This window comes from Camelina sativa, chromosome 5, assembly GCF_000633955.1.
Source record: "Camelina sativa cultivar DH55 chromosome 5, Cs, whole genome shotgun sequence".
Lineage (NCBI taxonomy): Eukaryota > Viridiplantae > Streptophyta > Magnoliopsida > Brassicales > Brassicaceae > Camelina > Camelina sativa.
In genome coordinates, this window is record NC_025689.1 from 7928280 (window position 1) to 7950289 (window position 22010).

The following is a 22010-nucleotide window of genomic DNA, read 5'->3' on the forward strand; positions in this document are numbered from 1 at the left end:
AACTCTAAAACTAAGCTTTTACAATGATATTTGATTTGATTTTTTATAACCCATACAACAACAATAAAAAAAAAAAAATACAAAACAAAACAAAACAAAACAAAAAAGAGATTTGAGAGTAGTGGAAGAAGATGAGAGAATGAAAGAGTGATAGACTAAGAGAATAAGATAATGAGTATTTATAGGAAGAGAAATGATGAAAAATTACATTTAGAAAAATGAGAGTTACAATTCTAATTTATTGTTTTGTTTTAATACAATTGATTAATACAACTTAGTGGAGAAATAAAGTTAATGCATAATTTATAGGGAGAAGCTATAAAGATTTCAGTTTTATATTATGTGAGTTAAATGTGAAAATTAATTGTTTTTAAATTTGTGTTTTAATATAATTTTTTTTTGTTAAAATTGCATTGCCAAGTGGACCAATAAGGAGAGAAATGTCTTTTTCCACATACCATTGTCACAATTGTATTATGAATAAGATGTTATCCGTTAAAGAAGAAAAAACCTGTTAATAAAAAAGAGCATAAGTCTAAATTCTTCTAAGTAATGTGACTGTGAGTAACGGCTATCACTTTATCAGTATCACCAATAATTAAGAATTAGGCCTTGGCCTTTGGTTAGTGCTTTTTTTGTTGGCCTTTTCAATTTTTTTTTTGTGTGTGCACCTATTGGCCTTTTCATTAATGCTTTAAATATGGCCTGTGATGAGAAATATCGTTTCTCTCTTCAATCCTAACAAATAACAAAAATGGGTTTGGTAATAAAAGCTCTCAAATATCTTCTACTCCTCTCTTTCTCCTTGAGCTTCATCCACACTAATGAAGTTTCATCTGCTTCTCCCGTGAGTCCATCCTCGTCGCCGGCAAAGATGAGCCGGAGACTTGTGGCAGTTGAAGGCATGGTTTATTGCAAATCTTGCAAGTATTCCGGCGTCGATACTCTCTTGGAAGCATCTCCTGTCCAAGGTCCTTTTACTCCTTACATTTTCCGATTTCTTTCAATTATCTCTTGACCGACCTTGTCTATCTTTTTCTTAATTGTTTTTTTTGGTTATTGCTGTTGCATGTTTACTTTTCCATGACATTTAATCTTCATATTTCATGTAGCGAGTTAATTTTTTTCTTCTTGAATAAACTTACGTGGTAAAATAAAAATTGTCTGCATGCATTACGGTCTCGGAGAAGATATCTTCTCTCTATCTACTTGATGACTGCAAAAATAGAGGTTAATTAGTTTTTGTCCCCCCCAAAAAATAGTTTGACGATGCATGTTAGATTGATTTCTGAATGAAAAAACATAAATCGACGATATATATCATGATCAAGGTAAACTCCACTTATAATTTACTTATTAACTAGGAATTTAATAAGCTAGATTGGGGTATTTGAATTTTTAAATTGTTGCATGCATGTTCTAATATTCAGGAAAAATGTATCTACGCAAATGAATTCATGTATAAAAAACAAAAACAAAAAACTCTTCTGCATTTCACATTTCTTCAAGTCTCTCACGCCACTTGGCGTTCATGCAAAAAAGTTATCTTTTGTCATTTTCGTCTCCAATTTGTTATTATTTTCTAGTTATAATTTCTTTATGCTGTTTTTTTGACGAGATACTAAATTTTCATATGATATTATTGAATAGCTTTATATATGTATTATTTGTTTTGAAATCCATGAAACTGTTTCAATTATAGGAGCGACCGTAAAGCTTGCATGCAACAACACAAGGAGAGGTGTAACAATGGAGACAAAAACAGACAAAAACGGATACTTCTTCATGCTAGCTCCCAAAAAACTCACCACTTACGCTTTCCACACGTGCCGGGCTTGGCCGACGAATCGCGGACCCATGACTGAAACGATGACATGCACCGTCCCGTCACAGCTCAACAATGGAATTACCGGTGCTATGCTTAAACCTTCTAAAACAATCAACATCGGTGAACACGACTATGTTCTCTTCTCTGTCGGCCCCTTCGCGTTTGAGCCGGCCTGCACTCGTTGATGACTCGAAAATTTCGTTTTTTATGTATTTCGTGTGCTTGATTTGTAATGATGGGTCACTAGTGATCCAAGTGTGCTGCCTTGTTTGTTTTTGGTACGTTCCTTAACTATGTGTGTGTGGACATTTTAAGTTTTTTGTGTGTTTGATAAATTTCATGAGTTTGTACTAGTAAAACTTTGCGTGTTGTAATGATTTAGTTCTGTTACAATATTGCTTACATAGTTTAGATATTGATCTGCACGTTGACAATAATACATATGAACACATTGGAACTTGGAAGTGTCTTATTAATACAAGAGATAAATCGATAGATTAAGGACATACATAATCAATTGATTTATAGTGTATTTCGTCGCTGTTGTTATGACATTACATGGACTGATGAGAACATACAGGTTATTTTTGTCTAAAGAGGGATAATAATCATAAGTCTTTCAAGCTCTTCACCAATCAATACCGAGTTGCTTGGAGAGGAATAAATTATCAAGATATGTGATTAATGGTGCCGATGAATTGACATAGCTTTGCATATGTATCTTAGCCGCCGCCTCTGTAAAGATTCACAAATAAATGAAAAAAAAATCGTCAGCGAATCACAACCTTCAGAACATAACGAAGAAGATACTCAATTTATGAAATCTCAAACATAGGTAGTATGGGAAAGTTCAAAAATATAACTAAACCTGACTGACTACTTAAACTACTAGTTAAATCTGACAAAGAGAGGGAACGAGAGTATAAACTAGTTGATGAACTCACCATCTTCTTTGAGCATATTAAGTAGGTGAGCCCTAGTGGGAAGAGCGTACATCCCTAGAGAAACAGCTTTCCGTATAGCCCATCCATGGTGAGGAGCAAACACTTGAGCATAAGACTTAGATGCTGGATCCTTTAAGGAATTATCCCCTCTGCAAATGACATCAAAATATATGTAAAGAAAATAAAAAAACTACAACAAGACTCCATTTTTCTTTTACCCTTATTCAAATCACTAGCCTACAAGCTGGTTTGGGGGATCAAGTTTATACATATTACAACCTAACATCGGAATGTGTTAACTTTAGCTAATGCAAACTTCTTCAGAAAACTGACAAAAGAGAGAGAGTCGAGAAGAAAGACTTACTCGGAAGCAATGATCTGTTCAAAGAGAACCCTGACCATGTCAAGACCACGCTTAACCCTCAAAAGGTTTCTAGTATGACTACCAGCTTTCCTGACACAATTTGCCTCAATATCTTTGTCCATCATTACCACTAACGTTGATATCGAACTCGACGCCCTCACTAGATCATCAACCTATATTCACATTCACGAGATCAGAATTTAGATTCCAAATACTTGAGAATGAAAATTTGCTAATCAATTCCAACATATCAAGGAGAACATAACTACAAACCTCTATCTACACAAATCATTACGATTCTCTACAACTAAGTCTCCAACTTAATCGGAAGCCAATAATACCTTGGCAACATAGTCCATCTCGGCAAACTTGAAAGCTATCCCAAGGCAACCGAAGAGAGGCGAGACAAGAGAGCAGGCGTGAGAGAACTGCGCCACGGGAACTTCCGGACTCTGCGAATTCACGGCGACCGCTAGTTCCTTGAAAGCTGTCGAGATTTTTCTCAGCGGCCTATCTGCGTTTGAATCCGCCATTTGAAGATCTCTTCTCCTCCTTCTCTCTTCTTCTTGATCCGGATTAGGATTTTTGGTGGTGTGATCTTTGTCGATTGAGGTTTGTGATTTGCCGCGGAATCTACTTTTTTGCTGCAAAGAAGGAGGAAAGAGAGATTCGCTGATCAGTTTTGTTGGAGACGTTTGGCGTTCTGATCATAGATATCCTTCTTCTGGATAATATTATCCCTCGCATCGTCTGTATGAAATGAACAAAACGCTGCGTTTAAAATAAATGCGGGCATATAAACCAAACCCAACCGAAATAACCGAATTAAACTGAGGTATACCCAAATAAATCGGATTGATTCCGAACCAAATTCGCTTTTTTGTGCATTTGAACCGAAGAAACAATTCTTTTGATTTTGAACATAAAATTATTATTGTTCAACTGATTGTCAAAAATCTTATTATATAAACCTTAGTTCTCAAAGTTAGTAACTCACCAGATCCTGACACGTGTTAGTTTTAATGATCATAGATCAAAGTTAAAAATTCATCAGATCGTGACACGTGTCAGTTTTAACGATTAAATATCAAAGTTAGTAACTCATCAGATCATGACACGTGTTAATTTTAACAATTAAAAATCACATATCAAAGTTAGTAACTTATCAGATCGTGACAAGTGTCAATTTTAACGATCAGAAATCATAGTTTTCAAGCTTGGTAAAACGATGCATAAGATCGTGACACGTGTCAATTTTAACGATCATAACAAAATAATTTCTATGATCATAAGATCATCTATTTGCTTAAATAGAGGGGTGTATTTACCATGATTTTGACATGTGTCAAGTTACTAATCTGAGATCTTGACATGTGTAAAAATTAATATTTAATAAAAAATTTAAGATTACGACAAAAGCAAATAAAATTGTTTTAAACAATATTAATAATGCAAAAAGATAATTATCAAAAAATTATAAAAATTAAGCAGTTTTTTAAATAATTATAAGGAGATTATATATATATAATTCATAAAATTCGAAATTATAAATTTTTTTACTTATTAATCATACAAAAAATAGAAAAAGGATTAAAAAAAATATACAGAAAATTATTAATTCTAAAAAATGTAAATACTGACTTCTATATAAACATAGATCGTCTCATATTATTCATCTAACAAAATAATTTATTCAAAAATATTGCTTTCAACTTGTTCTATTGGTGAAGCTTTTTTATGTGAAGGCAATTTTTCCTTATTTTTTTTTAAACCAAAATATACTCATACTTTCTACTTTTTCAGTTTAGAATAGGTAAGATTAATATGTTTACCAAAAATAAATATGAAAGATTAATATATGTATCTTCATTTTCTAATACTGTATTTTAAAATTTTATTGTAGTAGTTTTAGATTGTTTATTTAATTTTTATATTCATCTTAATTATTTGAGGTTCATATATTACCGTGCTTATAATTTTCTATTATTTTTTTAGTTATGTCAAATTAATTTTCTACTAATTTTTCAACCTTGATTGGTTGGTCATAGACATTTTTGTTGTGCAAACACAATTGTTACTATTCGTTCAATCTTAAAAAGAGATAAAGAGGAGAAAGTCATCAACCTAATGGTTGAATAAAATAGGCTAATCAAACACAAACTTACAACAAACATAGATATATTGAAAAAACATAAATCGTTGTTGACAGATCTATAGGAGCTTGAAGACAGAGGCTACATCATGGTGTGTCAAAGAAATTTTCATGATTACATTGGAAAATTTAACATTAGTTACTATCAAAATATTTTGTGACATTGGATAAGAGTCTTTAGATTCATTGGTTGCTGGAGCAAACCACTTTGAGATAGCTAAAAGACGTGAAAATGTTCTCTCAACACAGGAGGAGTGCAGAGCCGAAGTTCTCTCTATGGTGGAGGAGGTTGGACGCAAGGTTATCTCCCCAAGGGAGGAAGGTGGGGAGGTTGGACGCAAGGTTATCTCCCCAAGAGACAAAGGCGGAGCGAAGGTTCTCTTCATGGTGGAGGAGGTTGGACGCAAAGTTCTCTCCATAAGGGAGAAGGGCAGAGCCGAGGTTCTCTCCATGGTTAGTCATACACTATTGTAATATAATTTATTTTTTATTCAAATTTTTTTTTGAGCCAACAATTTTAGTGATTAAAGAAACTTTGCAAAAGTGAAAGTAAAGAGATATATAATAGTTGGCTTAATTTTTTCATATAGACATTTTTTAGGTGGTGGTAAACAATATATTTGTAACATACAATATACCTAGGTGTAAAAAATACACTTTTAATGGTAACATACATAAAAGATTTGTATCTTATTATATAAAGTTAGGTTTTGAAAGTTAGCCATTAACAAGATTTTGACATATGTCAAGTTATCAATCTCAGATTTTGACATGTGTAAAAGTTAAAATTTAATTGGAAGAAATTGATTACAACAAAAATAAAATATTTTGTTCTAAAAAATATTAATAATATAAACAGATAATTATCAAAAATTACAGAATTTATTAAAAAATACAAAGTTTTTTAAATAATTATAAGAAAATTATATATTATATATCATAAAATTCGAAATTATAATATTATTTAATTATTTTTAATTTTAAGTTATTCAAAAACACTTCTTTCAACTTTGTTTAATTGGGAACTTTTTTTAAATGGAAAGATAAAATAGGCTAATCAAACACAAGCTTACAACAATCATAGATAGATAGATTGGAAAAACGTAAATCGTTGTTGATAGATCCATAGGAGCTCAAAGACTGTGACACCTTGGTTTGCGAAAAGGTTTAAAAGAATTGATTTTGGCTACATATGTCACCAAAATAAACTTATTGTTTCGGTCAAGGGTCCTGAGAGAATTTCATGATGGGTGACCTTTCTGAAAGTGATTTTTGGAACTGTGCGAGTGAAGACAAAACAAAAAAAAATATCATTTGTTGATTTGTAGGATCGGTAAACAAGTTTTTAAAGCTTCCCAAACATAACAAACCGGCCATCGAATTTGGGTGGTCCAAGAGACGGAAATAGATGTAGGGCCCACTTAGGAAGGTAAGCCAATGGACTGAGAGTGGACATGGGCTCACTAAGCAAGGTAGCGATTGAGGTGTTACAGAGACAGAGGCTACATCATGGTGTGTCAAAAACACTTACACGAATACATTGAGAAATTTAACTTTAGTTACTATCAAAAAAAATTTGTGACGTTAGAAAAAATGTTTTTACTTTCATTGGTTGCCGGAGCAAGCCAATTTGAGATAGCAAAAAGACGTTAACATGTTCTCTCCACACAGGAGGAGGACAAAACCAAGGTTCTCTCTATGGTGTAGAAGGTTGGACACAAAGTTATCTCCCCAAAGGAGTAAGGTGGAGGAGGTTTGACACAAGGTTATCTCCCCAAGTGAGAAAAGTGGAGCCAAGGTTCTCTCCATGGTGGAGGACGTTGGATGCAAGGTTCTCTTCATAAGTGATGAGGGCGGAGCCGAGGTTTTCTCCATGGTGGTTATAAACTATTGTGATGATACATCATTGATTAGTATATTATGTAATATATTTTTTATTCAAAATATTTTTTGAGTCAACAATTTTAGTAGTTAAAAAACTATGCAGAAGTGAAAGTAAAATAGTTGGTTTAATGTGTTCATAGAAACATTTTCTAGGTGGGTGAATATATTTGTAACATATAGTATATTTAGGTGTAAAAAAACATATTTAATGGTAACATAAATAAAAGATTTGTAAATAGATATAAATCAGTGTATTATAACAAAAATAAAATTTATAAATAACATACAACAAATTTTAATATAATTTATAAGATTTTAAACCCGCACATCGGGCGGGTCCTCATCTAGTATGGATATAAATCAGTGTATTATAGTAAAATAAAAATTTATAAATAAAGTACAATATATTTTAATTAAATTTAATTTTATTTACAAAACTTTAAACCCGCCCATCGGGCAGGTCTTTATCTAGTATATTATAAATATATGTTAATTAGAATATTTTTTGTTTTGTTTTATAATCGAGATCCAAATCCAAAAAAGAAGAATTGAACCGAACCAAATGTTTATGTGAACTACAAAACTACAAATATGATATAGAATGTGTAGTAGTTGGGTTGTGTATAATGATGAATAATGAATAGCTGACTGTTTAAGAATGAAGAGATATGAAGAAGCTTTCATTGGGAAAGATTTGTAGGGATACATGGCTGCTGTAGATTACTTTAAACTAAAAAGATCATCATCATCAACAACAACAAATGTGTAGTTTTGCAAACTTTTATTTATGTTCCACTCTGTCTTTTTTGTTTTTGTTTTTGTTTTTCCAATTCTTTTCATTAATAAAAAAGGTGAAAAATCAAAATTATATAGGTAGAGAGGTGGGATAATTATATTAAATGGGTTTATATATTAATAATTGGGGTAGACGGAATGGCGGATGCAATTATTTTGATTACACTTAAGATAGTGACATTAATTCAATCTTAGGTGGAGCTTATTTTAACATTAATTGATGAAATACTATTTAGGAGTAATAATTGATTTTATTTAGGATAAGTATATAAACACAATTTGAGGCAATGCATTTAAGCATGGAGTCGATAAAAACAAATAAATTTTTTCATCAGTTTCCGATAAAACGTCCACTTGCCATTTACTCCGCTTTTACGGTTTCCGCCAATTTTTATTTCTCCTAATTTCAAACTTTTCTCTAAATTTTTTAAATTATTCCTCTCTTTTTCCTTCTAGATAAAAAAAAAAAAGAAAAATGATACTTTTTCATTATAGCCCCTGTACTTTTGTAATTTTCTTACAACTGTCTCCTACTTTGATCAGTCTGTTTCACCGAAAAGATACAGGTCAAATCAGAGTGGAAACCATTAATCAAATTGATGTGTACAACACCGAACCTTATTCATTATAACAGTCCGTGGAAAAAAAAAATACACTAGTATACCATATACGTCCGGTTTCGTACAAATCATGTAGGGTACTTGGATAAAAATTTATTAAATAAGAGGGGTGAAAACATGAAAAAGGTATAATATAGGGGGCGTATATTTTGGAGTTTTGTTAAAACATACACTTCTTTTTTTCCGCTAAACGCACACTGTTCTTTAACTTTCTTTTCTCCAACCTCTCTCTCCAGCTATTTCCTTCTCATTTGATTCCCCCACTCTCAAAAAAAAAAGAAGCTAACAACGGATGAAATAATCTCTAGTTTCGATTCTCTGCTTCATCTCGATCTACATTTTATCTGTTTCCGCCTTTGTTTGCTCTGTTTTTAAAAACGTTCCCGACGGCCGGAATCGTCGCCGGGATTCTCGCCGGAGTTGTTGCGGGACGGTTATAATGGGTTTCTGATTATACTGCTTCCTTGACTTCTTTTTTTTTTAGTTCTGTAAGTGTTTTTTTCTCCCTCTTTGTTCGATTTTTTTTTTTAAGTTAATTTGTTTTTTTTTTTTTGGTAAGTTCATTTGCTTGACTGAAGAAACTTTTATTTTCCCCGAATTTAAATTGGGTACGTTCTTGAATTTCTTCTGCCGTATCAGTTACCTAAAAAAAGAAAAAAAAAAATCAATTTTTTTTTCTTTTTCTTCAAATTTAGAAATGTTGCTTTTTTTTATTTATGGATTGGTTTGTTCACAAAATGACTAAAAAATTGTAGAAGGTAACCGACAGTGTTTGTAGCTGAAAGAAGCCAGAAACTGTAACGTTTGTCTTTGTTCTTGAATTGAGACAATCTACTAAGAGTCCTCTGTACTTAATTTTTATTTAATAAATAATCCTGTGCTGCTACGAGAGAGAGAGGACCCAATAAAGTAGAGAGTAATTGTATGTATCCGCGTGCGTTTGATTCCACAACAACAATGTCAATGTGCGTGGGCCATTTGGTCACTTGATTGTCTCTTTTATGAATTAAGTTTGAGAGATTTGGTGTTATGAATAAAGTTTCCTTTATTTGTTAATGATTGATTCATCATGCAGCAGTCTCTTCTTCATTTTTCCAGGTTTTTTTCTTTTGTTTTTGCTATATATATAAGTTTGGATTGATTTCACAATGGAGCAAGTAGCAGCTAAGGCTGAGGAAGAAACCACTCTAGATGACCATGCAACAACTACTGCTAATGGATACAAAAGTCCAGAGACTGTTTCTGCAGTGTCAAGTCGACCTGCTTCTGCTACTAAAAAGAAACCAGTTATCATTAGTTCCAATTTGATCAAGCCAACCGCGTCTTCTTCTTTACGGGTTTCGGGTTCTACGCCTGTCGCAATCAGGAGAAATAGCACTGGAGGAGTAACTGTTGGTGCCTCTAAGGTTTTGCCTAATAAACAGTTGAGTACTACTACTACTGCCTCACGTGCTGATCTTGTAAGGCGGTCACTTCCAGATTTGAGGAGGAGCTCTGCGTCTACCCTTTCTGCCAAGACTGTATCTAGTCGGAGTTTAAGTAAGCCAGAGTCTTCTTCTAGACCTGCCATGAGTGTCTCTGTGTCTTCAAAAAGAGCTCCGTCTTCATCACTTGACAGTAGTGGCAGCAGGACCACTAGTGGAAGAGCACATTCTAGACTTTCTTCTCCCTCAGCTGGAACATCGCCTTCTGTTTCTAGCGGTATAAGATCAAAGACATTGTCAACTCCTCTAGACCGGAGTTCCAACTTCTCTGGACGTAAGAAAACAGCTACTCCTGATAGCCGCGATTCACGGCTCATTATTCTTCCAAAGGTGGAGGTTAAAGCTGGCGATGATATGGTAAGAATATCACTTTCCTCTTTGTATTTGCTACATTTTCATACAAACAGCTTCTTTAATCCTTCCTTTCTTTGTGTGGTTATTGATTAATGAATGTCTGTAATTGCTAAAGAGATTGGATCTCAGAGGTCACAGGATTCGCAGTTTAACCTCTGGTGGGCTACACTTGTCGCCAAACTTAGAGGTAAACGCTTTGCTGCAGTGATGTTCATGTAGATCTGCCAATCTTAGATTTGAATACAAGTAGGGAGGTGTAGTTATTTATATGGCAGAACTTTGAATTTTCTTAGTGAGTTCCTGATATTAGAAGTTTGTACATCATTCAGTCAACTTATTTTATTTTACTCGACTTATGCTTCTTACCAGTTTGTCTATCTTAGAGACAATCTTCTATCTGCGCTGGAAGGTATTGAGATATTGAATCGAGTCAAGGTCAGTAAATTCGTTTCCCCAGGGTTCTCGGTTTTCAACAAATATATGCTCACACCAGCTGTCATGATCTGGTTTCTTTTGTTAATCTCAGGTTCTCGATTTGAGTTTCAATGATTTCAAAGGGCCTGGATTTGAACCACTTGAGAATTGCAAAATGCTGCAGGTTTCTTTTTCTCCCATTCTGTCCTTTTGTTCTTCCCTTCACGAGTGATATCTGATGAGCATTTTATATCTTATATTACTTGAGCAGCAACTTTATCTTGCTGGAAACCAGATAACTTCACTTGCTAGTCTGCCTCAACTTCCAAACTTAGAGGTGAGCATCATAGCCTCTTGTTCCACTTTTGTGCCAACCAATTGCTATCAAATTTTTAGTTCTAGTATTTCTTCTTGTAGATTACCCCTGACCATTTCTGACTATTACCTTTCTTGTTCCCATGCTAGTTTCTCTCGGTTGCTCAAAATAAATTAAAATCACTTGCAATGGCAAGCCAGCCCCGGCTTCAGGTACATTTCCTGTTTCAGAATTGAGGTTGTTTACAGTACATTGTTACGAGTCATAGTTTTTGGACATCTCATTAAGATTGTTTTCTCAGGTACTAGCAGCAAGTAAGAACAAGATAACAACTCTGAAGGACTTTCCATATCTACCAGTTCTTGAGGTATCAATCTTTATGTTCCGAAATATTTTTTTTTTCTCCCATTTCTTAATTTGGCTGATTAGTTGGTCGCATGCACTGCTTTAATTAACACATCAATGGGATACAAGACTACCTAGTATAAAAGATTGAAAAACCATCATTTTCTCCTCTGAATCAATGGTTCAATTTGAGTACTTAATTTTTGGATAATGGCATTTGACCCTTTAAATAACAGAAATAATGTTCCATTTATTCACTTCAAATATACAAATTTTATTTTGTGTTTTCCCTTCACAGCATCTACGAGTTGAGGAAAATCCATTGCTGAAGATTTCTCATTTGGAAGCGGCATCCATACTACTCGTAGGTCCTACCTTGAAGAAATTCAATGACCGAGGTATTCTTTTGTAGACCTCGTAGAACTAAGTGCTGTAGTTTGCTTTTGGCTGATCGGTTCATGAGAAAGATGATTAGCATATCCAAATTTCACTCATTTTTATCTAAGTCACTGTGATCCATGATAAGCTTAAATTTGTCTGTAGATCTCTCTCGTGAGGAAGTGGCAATTGCAAAGCGTTATCCTCCACAAACAGCCTTCTGCCTCAGAGAAGGTTGGGAGTTCTGCAAGTCTGATCTGGCAGGAGGTATAAAATCACTTCTCACTTCTCAGAATTGTATAATCTTTCATTGTTACTTGATGGTCCTCTACCTTGATTTTTGTTCGTTACCAATGGTCACACTTGGATGGTTGATGGTTTAATTAAATTGGCATTCTCATTTCTTCCATACTAATGTTCTCGAGGTTTTCTTAAATAAGGTGTTTGTTTCTATTTACGTAATTACTAGTTGAGATTTTATGTGAATACATATATGCCACTGACTCAACTCCCAAGTTCCATATTTTTATCTAATAACTTTTTAAATAATTATATTTGTATAACTTCTTGTGAACAGAATCGACATTCCGCTTCTTAGTTGAGAGGTGGAAGGACACATTACCTTCTGGTTATCTTGTTAAAGAAGCATATGTTGACCGGCCTTCTGAAGAAGCTCCCTGTCAATGTCACTTTGGTCTTGTTCAGGAAAGTCCTACTGCTACAGATCACGAATTAGCCCTGAAATTTCAATGGTTTGCGGCGGACAGATCTCTTTCTAATTTTGTTCCTATTCTTGATGCAACGAAGGAGGTAAAATTCACCGTGTCATACTTTCATTTGTATGTGTGTTAAAAGTATCTGTTTTCTTATTCTTTTTCTAATTTGCGATAGGTCTATTGGCCAAAACGTGGAGACATTGGTAAAATTTTAAAGATAGAATGTACTCCTGTTATGGGAGAGACTGAATATCCATCCATATTTGCCATATCTTCACCAGTTCAACGAGGTATACTTCTTCAGTTATACAATAGGCCATATGGACGTTTTCCATCAACTGGTGTCCTCTAGAATTTAACATTGAAGTGCTGTGCAGGAAAGGGAATACCAAAAGTTGTGAACCTTGAACTACACGGGGAACTAGTTGAGGGAAATATTATCAAGGGTCAAGCAGTGGTTGCATGGTGTGGTGGGACACCCGGAAAGTGTATTACCAGGTGGATCATGTTTACTGCTTTCTTTTTTTTGTTATATCCAGCTTCTAATGTTGTGTAATCCAATTTCTTGAAAACCTTATGATTAGTAACCAAAGAGGTGCGATTTCTTTTCTTTTTTAACCAGTTGGCTGAGGAGAAAGTGGAACGGGAGCCCTGTGGTGATCGATGGAGCTGAAGATGTGGAATATAGGTTATCTTTAGATGATGTGGGATCAAGTATGGTTTTCATGTACACACCAGTGACAGAAGGAGGCGCAAGAGGAGAGCCTCAATACAAGTACACGGAGTTTGTAAAAGCAGGTGGAAGAAAAAGCTCCTATATAAATAGTGTCTTTTCCTTTGTCACAACATTCGCATAACATGTGTTCCTTTGCTTTCATCTCTTTCATTGTTGACTAACGGTTAAAGGTCTCTAGGGTTGCTTGTTTTACATCATTGTTGAATACTTCACCGTAGTCCGTAGCTATTTCTGCATGCAATAATCTTATTTATCTATGGATTAGGGTATATTCCAGCCTACTGTTTTCAGATTGATTCACTTGCATGCTAAAACTGATGTAGTAAAGTAGTTTTTTATTTGTATGTTTCATTATTTGTCATCCTTTAAATGACTAATGCCACAGTGTGTTAAATTTCCTGGATCTGAGGTACTAACTATAAATTCTGGTGGCAGCTCCTCCATCTGTAAGTAATGTTCGAATTACTGGAGATGCTGTTGAAGGCTGCATTCTAAAGGGGATTGGAGATTATTTTGGTGGCAAGGAAGGTCCTAGCAAGTTCGAATGGTTGCGAAAGAACAAGGAAACGAGGTAACTATGCACGTAGATATTTATTTTCTTGCCCATCAGTTTCAAACATGAGTGTCTGAATATGTTGTCACTACAGTATCTCTACTTTCTTTATCATGGTTCTTGATAATTTTTTGCTTAAAGCATTCTACAAGTTCCTATGCCAGTTTCAAAATTGTACCACTCTTGCTAAGGGAGGTTTTATTACAGAGAACTCTTGAAGATATCGGCTGGAACATCTGAGTATACATTGACACAGGAAGATGTTGGCACACATGTCACTTTTGTGTACATACCTGCAAATTTTGAGGGTTGGTTTTCTTTCCGTTTCTTTTTCCTCAGGTTCTTCTTTAGACGAAAGCCTCTAAATATAGAGGGTTAGGCCGTAGAGAATTCTGACGTATTCTAGAATATTTCAGGGCTAGAAGGGGAACCTATGTCAACTATATCCACTGTTGTCAAGCCAGGTAGATTTCTTTTTTTATGGATGAAGATGTTTCCCAAGGATACTGGTTCATCTCGCTTGGGTTCTTCTTGCTTTAACAATTGACTGTTGTGAACTAGCGTCTATTAGTTCTCGTTATTGGGCATGAAATGTGTTATATATCTTGGTGATAGCGTGAGCATTTGATATTATATGATTCATTCATTAGAACGGCCTGTTCGGATGGTCTGCACTGTCTCTCTTCCTTTTTCGCTCATTTTGGATTTTTGTTTCTTTTTATTGAAACTACAGCACCCCCAAAAGTAACAGATGCTAAGATAGTTGGTGACTTGAGGGAGAATAGTAAGGTCACTGTAACAGGTACTGTTACTGGAGGAACTGAAGGTTCAAGCAAAGTGCAATGGTTCAAATCAAGTTGTTCTATCCTGGAAGAAGGCAATTCTCTTGAAGAATTGAGCACATCAAAAGTGGCAAAGGTAGGCTAATGCATAATACTCATCAGACAAGTTTTGTAAGACATTTTTTAATGTTGCATCTCAACATTTTTTCCTCAGTCATTTCGTATACCCTTGGGGGCAGTGGGCTATTACATAGTTGCGAAGTATACTCCAATGACATCTGATGGTGAATGCGGTGAACCAATATATGTACTATCTGAAAGAGCAGTTGAGAGTAAGTTAAATCAGATAAATATATTTACTCTTGCATCTACATTCTTTGATGTGGCATATCTTATACACCCGAAAATGTTCTACTACTCGTGGTCATACAATGTATCAATTTTCTTTCTGGCATACTAAAAAATGTTCTGAATGCTCTCCTTGTTTTGGGTATTTTGTGTTGTGGTTTTTGCTGTAATCCTTTTTTGTTTCATACACATATTTCTTTTAGATTTCATTACTGTGCAGTAAGTTGATAAGCATGAGAAGAGGTTGTAGAATCAGTGGAAGTCAAATGAGCTATGAAAGGGGATAACTGTACAATAGATATCTCCCAGAGAAATTGTCTCAATTTGCTGTGTGGTGTGGAATATTTTTATTGGTTACTATTATTAAGTTTGAGTTTATTAGATTGTTGATTTTTTTAATCATGAGTGATGACTATATTTCATTTAATCACCTATCTAGTTCTAAGTATTGACCTGCTCTGGTCTTTAGGTGATCAGTTTTATCGTCTTTGATTTGGAATGACCATGTTTTTGCACCTTTACTGATTCAGTGCTAATTATTTTGATTTTAACAACTGGCAGCCCTTCCCCCTAGTTTAAATTTCTTGTCAATTACCGGAGACAATGTCGAGGGTGGGATACTGACAGCATCATATGGATACATAGGAGGGCATGAAGGTAAAAGCAAATACGAATGGCATTATCATAAGGTATATCCTTCCTTCTCTTCTATGCTGGTATTTACCTCTGAGATTTAGTCTAGACTTCAGGCAGGGTATGTGTTTGTTTGAGAGAACAGTATTATTCAGAAAAGAAAAAAGAACTATATTTGAAGTAAATAATTAGTTGTGAAAAAATTTCCGAGTGTGGGCTTCAGACTTCAGGAAACTTGGTTGCATCTGATTGCTCACTCCTCACTCCTTTACCGCAGGCTGAAAATGATCTCCCTGGTACATTGATACCTGAAGCCTCTGGGCTTCTTCAGTATACGACTACTAAAGAAGCTATTGGTAAATTCATTTCATTTCAATGTATTCCTGTAAGGGATGACGGTATTGTGGGTGAGGCAAGAACTTGCATGTGCCAGGAACGTGTTCGACCAGGTAATGCATTGTCTTGTTGTTTCCATGTTATAAGATGATCATGGAAAAAATAGTTTAGCAAACTTTTCGAATGCGAGTAGAGTATGATCTAAATGGATAAGTCCTATAAATATCTTAAGACTGAGAATCACAGATGATTTGAAGTAGAGTAAACATGCAACCAACATGAACATGAATTCTTTAGTATCCTTTATCTACGTACTAATATTTTTACTGTTTATTGCACAGCTCTTCTTGCCATAAAATTTTGCTTATTCTATGTGGTTTTGCTGATCATTAGGAAATCCAAGAGCGGTATCTCTTCATGTTGTTGGAACTACTGTTGAAGGAACAACGCTATCTGCAGAAAGAGAATATTGGGGTGGTGAAGAAGGAGCATCAGTTTTCCGGTGGTTCCGGGTAATAAACTTCAAATTTACCAAATTTTCAAAATTATGATATTGAGAAAACTGGTCTTATCTTTGGGTAGGTTTCTATATGCATCTCATAGACCTATGTACTTGGTATTCTTTTAATATTTGAGAACACAAAAGCAACAATTTTGTTCCTTTTATTGTTGATAAATGGAATTGGAATGCCTTCAGTTGTTTTGAAAGATATGAATTTTCTTGCAGACTAATTCAGATGGTACTCCATGCGAAATAAGGAGTGCTACTACTTCTTCTTATCTTCTGTCAGTAGATGACATTGGTTTCTTCATTTCGGTTTCTTATGAACCCGTGAGAAATGACTGGGCTCGTGGACCCACGGTTATTTCTGAACTAGCTGGACCAATTGTAGCTGGTATAATTCTCTCTTCCCTTTTTTCAAGCTTTGCAATATCTAAAGAGGTACTAATTTCCATGAACGAGCAGTGTAAGTAAAGATGATTTATCTTTTAATTCATTTCTCTGCAGGCCATCCAAGTTGTCAGTCACTAGAGTTTCTTGGATCAATGATTGAAGGGCAACGCTTGAGCTTTGTTGCTTCATATACTGGAGGGTACACTTTATAAAATTTCTTGAGACTTATTTGATTGGTAAATAGAAAACTCTGCAACTAAATTAACCTTTGCAACGCAGGATTAAGGGAAACTGCTATCTTGAATGGGTTAGGGTGAAAAGTAATGGTGTTAAGGAAAGATTGGGTAGTGATGGTAAGTTTTTATCCATTTTATACCTTTCGGTTCAGATTCCTTGTTGTCCCCTTAAAAATCTGCTTCAGATTAATCAATATGATCCCTGAACAGAGTTTTTGGATTTGTCACTGGATGATGTCGGGGAAAGCATTGAACTTATTTACACTCCTGTTCGTGAAGATGGAATAGAAGGGAGTCCAAGGAGTATCAGGTCTGATGGAATTGCTCCAGGTGAGCTGTCTTTCCAGAGTTGAAAGAATGTTAATTCCGTACTTCGTTTTTGCAGAATGTCCATTTAAGCTAAAGAGTATACCCTGTATCTTGAGTTTGTACACTAGTTTATAAATTTACTTATCTTGGCTCTCTCAATTTGTCCTTTGTAAACAGCAAATCCTATGGGGTTGGAGCTTTTCGTTCCTGACTGCTGTGAGAACCAAGAGGTTGTGCCTCGTAAAACTTACTTTGGGGGTCATGAAGGTGTTGGCGAGTACATCTGGTATAGAACAAAGGTTAAGTTGCATGGATCTGCACTCACGGAAATCTCTTATGCTGGTGAAGAGGTTGTTGCTTGTTGTAGAACACTGTAAGAGCCATAAATTTCCCAACAGTATTCAAATTTCTTTCATAGTTTGTGTTTTTCGATAAGTATGAATGATCTGTTTCTCGTGCAGAAAGTATACTCCATCACTTGAAGACGTGGGGGCTTATCTAGTCTTGTACTGGATTCCTACTCGCGTAGATGGGAGAAGTGGGAAGCCAGTTGTTTCGATAACAAACTCTCCTGTTGCCCCAGGTGCATATACTGTCACTCTATTATCATTATTCATTGCTATTCTTTTCCTAATCAGATAAAACATTTTAGTTACCAATACCTGAATAGCCATTGTCAACATCAATCTCGTATGTTTAAGGCCAAAGAGCTGATCCGTAAAAATCTATGTTTCTGACGGAATAAAGTGAATGGTGTTGCAGCTGATCCAGAGGTATCTAATGTTCGTGTGAAGAAACTCTTTTCGGATGCTTATTCTGGAGAAGGAGAGTACTTTGGTGGCCATGAAGGTGCAAGTTTATTCAGTTGGTACAGAGATAATAATGGAACCGTTGATCTTATTGATGGGGCTAACTCCAAAACGTATGAGGTGACTGAGTCAGATTACAATTGCCGGATATTGTTCGGGTATGTTTCCACAGCCATTTCTCCTTGCAGCTTTGACAAGCATTTATTGTTTTGGTATACACTTTTGAATGATTTAGTTTTGCTTCCGTTCGTGAAAGAAACTGTGTTAACGTGTCTGAACCCTTAAATTTTCCAAAATAACTGGCAATGGTAATAATGGAACCAAATCATAGATTTTAATTTCTCTTGTTTTCGAAGTACTGATAGTGATCCCTAGCTCCATGATCGTTTTTGACTTTTGTATGCGAACTTGAATCTCAGAAAATCTTCAACTTATTTTGCAGGTACACACCAGTTCGTTCAGATTCTGTTGTGGGAGAGCTAAAGATGTCTGAGCCAACTGAAATAATCCTCCCAGGTTTTCATTCTTGATCGATAACAAAAGCTTAATGTCATTGATTTTTGTTGTTGTGTTATGTTTTCCTTCTTTGTTTCCAATTTTCATTCTCTTTGCAACACAATGTTAATAACACTCTTGATCACAAATACAGAGGTTCCAAAAGTAGAAATGCTTGCGTTCACTGGAAAGGCTGTACAGGGTGACGTTCTCACAGCCGTCCAAGTGATCCCAAAGACTGAAATTCAACAACTTGTTTGGAGCAAGTACAAAAGAGATATTCGATACGAATGGTATATTGCTTCTCACCTGACCTTTAATCCCTGGCTAAATATTTGCATGAGACATTTTTGAGATTTACTGGTACTATTGATATTTTTAGATTCAGGGTGCCATAAAATGAACATGTTTCAGATTTTGGCTTGATGCCTCTAATCCAATTATATAGAAAACGTTGTTTTCATGTGTTGAACTTTGTATCTGATATCCTAGGCCAATTTGTTTTTTTTCTTTTGGCAACTTGCTTTTCATTTATATTTAGCTTTAAAAAAAAAAAAAACATGATGCCAGAAAAACCATCTCAGAACTGTTTTATGATTTAGTCTCATATAACAAGGGTTGTGCAGGTTCCGCTCACTGGAATCAGGGGATAAGATATCTTATGAGGCTCTCTCTTCAGATATTTCGTGTTCATACAAGGTGCAGTTTGAGGATATTGGCAGATGTCTTAAATGTGAATGTGTAGTACATGATGTGTTTGGTAGGTCTAGTGAACTAGCATATGCCGAAACTGATCCAATAGCACCAGGTTTGTATGCATTTCAGTTACCATTGCATCTTGTTTACCAATATCTTTGAAGAGGTTAAGATGTGACCAACTTAGTGTCTACTTCAGGTTTTCCTAGGATAGAGAAGCTAGAGATTGAAGGACAAGGATTCCATACTAACTTATATGCTGTTCGAGGCAATTATTTTGGTGGTAAAGAGGGAAAGAGTAAAATCCAATGGCTTAGATCAATGGTTGGTAGCCCTGATCTCATCTCAATTCCAGGTAGACAAAACTGGATCACATTGTTATTTCCTTAATAGCATAAGAGTCTCAATTCATGGATCTCATGTATCCAAATACCTGGAAAACAGTTTCAACCATTCTCATGTAGGGCTTTAATTCATTTCGTTTAATTTTGTAGGTGAGACAGGAAGGATGTATGAAGCTAATGTAGATGATGTCGGATACAGACTGGTCGTTGTATATACACCCATACGTGAGGATGGTGTCGAAGGCCACCCAATTTCTGCATCTACAGAGCCTGTTGCTGTTGGTAAGTTTTTCCATAATCATAATCATCATTGTCATTATAGTCACCTTTAAGAGGGATCGCTGTTGCATCTTCCACCACTGCTTTTCTTCTTCTTTTGTCCAATGCTATTCACGGTCATGATGATTTTGCAGAACCTGATCTTTATAAGGAAGTGAAGCAGAAATTAGAAACTGGGTTAGTGAAGTTTGAGGTAAGATTAACTCTGTTTTGGTTTTGTGGCTTCACTTTCCTTTATGTTCTTTATTTCATTTTAGCAAAATATGATAAAATTTATTTTCCTTATTCATTCGTTTCCCTCTTTTGATCTTTTGGAATCAGGTGTTGTGCGACAAGGATCCTTATCCAAAAAAGGTATGTAGTTCATAATTTAGAGTGTTATTTGTTCATCAAATTGGGATTTCTAAAAGGGTGAAACTGTAATGATATAGATTGTGGGAGAGGGAAATCTCGAAAGACGAATGCTTGAAATGAACAGGAAGAGAATAAAGGTTGTGAAACCAGGTTCAAAGACGTCTTTTGCAACTACTGAAGCTCGTGGAAGCTATGTTCCTCCTTTCCATGTAAGTGTTTCTGATTGTGACCACATTCACTGTTAAGTCTTCAAAATATCATCTTAAAAAATATATCATTTTGCATCAAAACAGGTAGAGACATTTCGTAGTGACCAGAGAAGGCTAAGGATTGTTGTGGATAGTGAAAAGGAAGTAGACATGGTCGTACATTCGCGCCATCTCCGTGATGTTATAGTGCTTGTCATTCGCGGCTTTGCTCAGCGATTCAACAGCACTTCACTCAATTCCCTACTCAAGATCGATACTTGAAGTGAAAATATAAAAGAATGATTGCGTCTATTGCAAGTTTCTTTCTGTGTGCCATTCAAAAATCTCATACCCTTTGCTGATAGAATTATCTCTCTTTGTTTTGGTGCTTTCATCGTTCCAATATATGTTGTGGTATTTGCCGTACTGGTAAAGAGAGTGTTTGCCTTTGAAAGCCAAAGCTGGATTTTGTACCAAGTGGGTTTTATAAACAAATTTCAATCAGGTTTTTGAAGTACTATTACAAGCACAACTTCACCTGAATTGCATATACTCATTTTCAAGTTTGGTTTTTTTTTTGTTTTGTATGTTTGGTTTGTTCTAGTTAAATACTAAATATGGACTGTAAATACATACATCAGTTGTCTTCACAGACGTGTAACATTGTTTAGTCATTTACAAAAACGTTTATTGAATTGATCTCTCATATCACAGAGAGGCACATAGACATTGCCTTGGACTCAAACTGAATCTTTATTAATTTATTTTTGATAACTCTTGACGCTTTTTACATTTGTTGAAAAGAAGATTAAGTATATATATATATATATATATATATATATATACATCTCTCGTGTAATCTTGTCACCTCTGTCCCCTTTTCCTTTCTTTTTCTCTAACTTTTCTTTGTAAAATATTTTACAACTCCAAACCTTTTAGGATAACAAAAGCTCTCTCATTCATTCGTCTTTCTTTTCCTCTCTTTTCTATGTGAACAGGCTTTAAGAAAAACATGGGAGCACAAACAAAACAATACTACTAAGTTATAAGATTAGAAAACAAGAAGAAATACAATATGTAAAAGGAATGTTAGGCTCAAAAGAGTTTCTTCTTGTGTAAGTTAGTTCGCTGTAATCGTGTTAAGAGTTAAGACAATACTAACGTAAATCTTTGCCTTTGATCATGTTTGGTCGCTTTAAAGGATATTCTTTCTTTTCCTTTTTATGACTTTGGTCGGATAAATTATTGCTATCGTGTTATAATGACGTTAAACAAAATATATATTAAGTTTTTCTTTTTGTTTGTCACAAACTCACAAAGTCACAATAAATTGCAATTTCTTTTATTCAAAGTTTAAAAATCTTCTATGAATTACACACCAGTTTCTTTTTTTTTGTTCTCCATTCTCTCCCTTATTATAGAG

The 22010-nt window shown here is 34.9% G+C and overlaps 3 protein-coding genes across 3 annotated transcripts; 2 read left to right on the top strand and 1 right to left on the bottom strand.

Moving 5' to 3' along the window:
• LOC104786087 (non-classical arabinogalactan protein 31-like) lies at positions 578-2218 on the top strand. Its single transcript, XM_010511419.2, has 2 exons — positions 578-971; positions 1703-2218. Exons 1-2 carry the CDS (start codon positions 755-757, stop codon positions 2011-2013), a joined length of 528 nt encoding a protein of 175 aa, XP_010509721.1. The 5' UTR covers positions 578-754; the 3' UTR covers positions 2014-2218.
• Positions 2285-3838, bottom strand: LOC104786088 (accelerated cell death 11). Its single transcript, XM_010511420.2, has 4 exons — positions 3478-3838; positions 3137-3309; positions 2773-2921; positions 2285-2563 (listed from the first exon to the last, which is right to left on the bottom strand). Exons 1-4 carry the CDS (start codon positions 3667-3669, stop codon positions 2457-2459), a joined length of 621 nt encoding a protein of 206 aa, XP_010509722.1. The 5' UTR covers positions 3670-3838; the 3' UTR covers positions 2285-2456.
• Positions 8771-21137, top strand: LOC104786089 (187-kDa microtubule-associated protein AIR9-like). The gene is made up of 38 exons (XM_010511421.2): positions 8771-9075; positions 9686-10428; positions 10541-10612; positions 10795-10860; positions 10952-11023; positions 11111-11176; positions 11305-11367; positions 11457-11522; positions 11799-11898; positions 12044-12145; positions 12456-12688; positions 12770-12884; positions 12972-13092; positions 13217-13392; positions 13766-13901; positions 14091-14191; positions 14300-14347; positions 14617-14801; positions 14880-14997; positions 15575-15702; positions 15924-16095; positions 16376-16494; positions 16710-16878; positions 16992-17076; positions 17157-17230; positions 17324-17443; positions 17600-17795; positions 17884-18005; positions 18185-18389; positions 18674-18747; positions 18881-19019; positions 19353-19534; positions 19622-19777; positions 19917-20048; positions 20180-20238; positions 20367-20399; positions 20477-20608; positions 20693-21137. The coding sequence occupies exons 2-38, from the start codon at positions 9736-9738 to the stop codon at positions 20867-20869; spliced, it is 5007 nt and encodes a 1668-aa protein (XP_010509723.1). The 5' UTR covers positions 8771-9075; positions 9686-9735; the 3' UTR covers positions 20870-21137.

Bases quoted from the DNA above. Each gene is read 5' to 3' on its own strand.
- LOC104786087 (XM_010511419.2), top strand. From the start codon at position 755: ATGGGTTTGGTAATAAAAGCTCTCAAATATCTTCTACTCCTCTCTTTC. The intron at 972-1,702 runs GTCCTTTTACTC...TTTCAATTATAG, and splicing joins GGAAGCATCTCCTGTCCAAG to GAGCGACCGTAAAGCTTGCA.
- LOC104786088 (XM_010511420.2), bottom strand. From the start codon at position 3,669: ATGGCGGATTCAAACGCAGATAGGCCGCTGAGAAAAATCTCGACAGCT. The intron at 2,922-3,136 runs GTAAGTCTTTCT...TGTCATTTGCAG, and splicing joins GAACAGATCATTGCTTCCGA to AGGGGATAATTCCTTAAAGG. The intron at 2,564-2,772 runs GTGAGTTCATCA...GAATCTTTACAG, and splicing joins TAATATGCTCAAAGAAGATG to AGGCGGCGGCTAAGATACAT.
- LOC104786089 (XM_010511421.2), top strand. From the start codon at position 9,736: ATGGAGCAAGTAGCAGCTAAGGCTGAGGAAGAAACCACTCTAGATGAC. The intron at 16,495-16,709 runs GTAATAAACTTC...ATTTTCTTGCAG, and splicing joins CAGTTTTCCGGTGGTTCCGG to ACTAATTCAGATGGTACTCC. The intron at 18,748-18,880 runs GTTTTCATTCTT...TCACAAATACAG, and splicing joins AACTGAAATAATCCTCCCAG to AGGTTCCAAAAGTAGAAATG.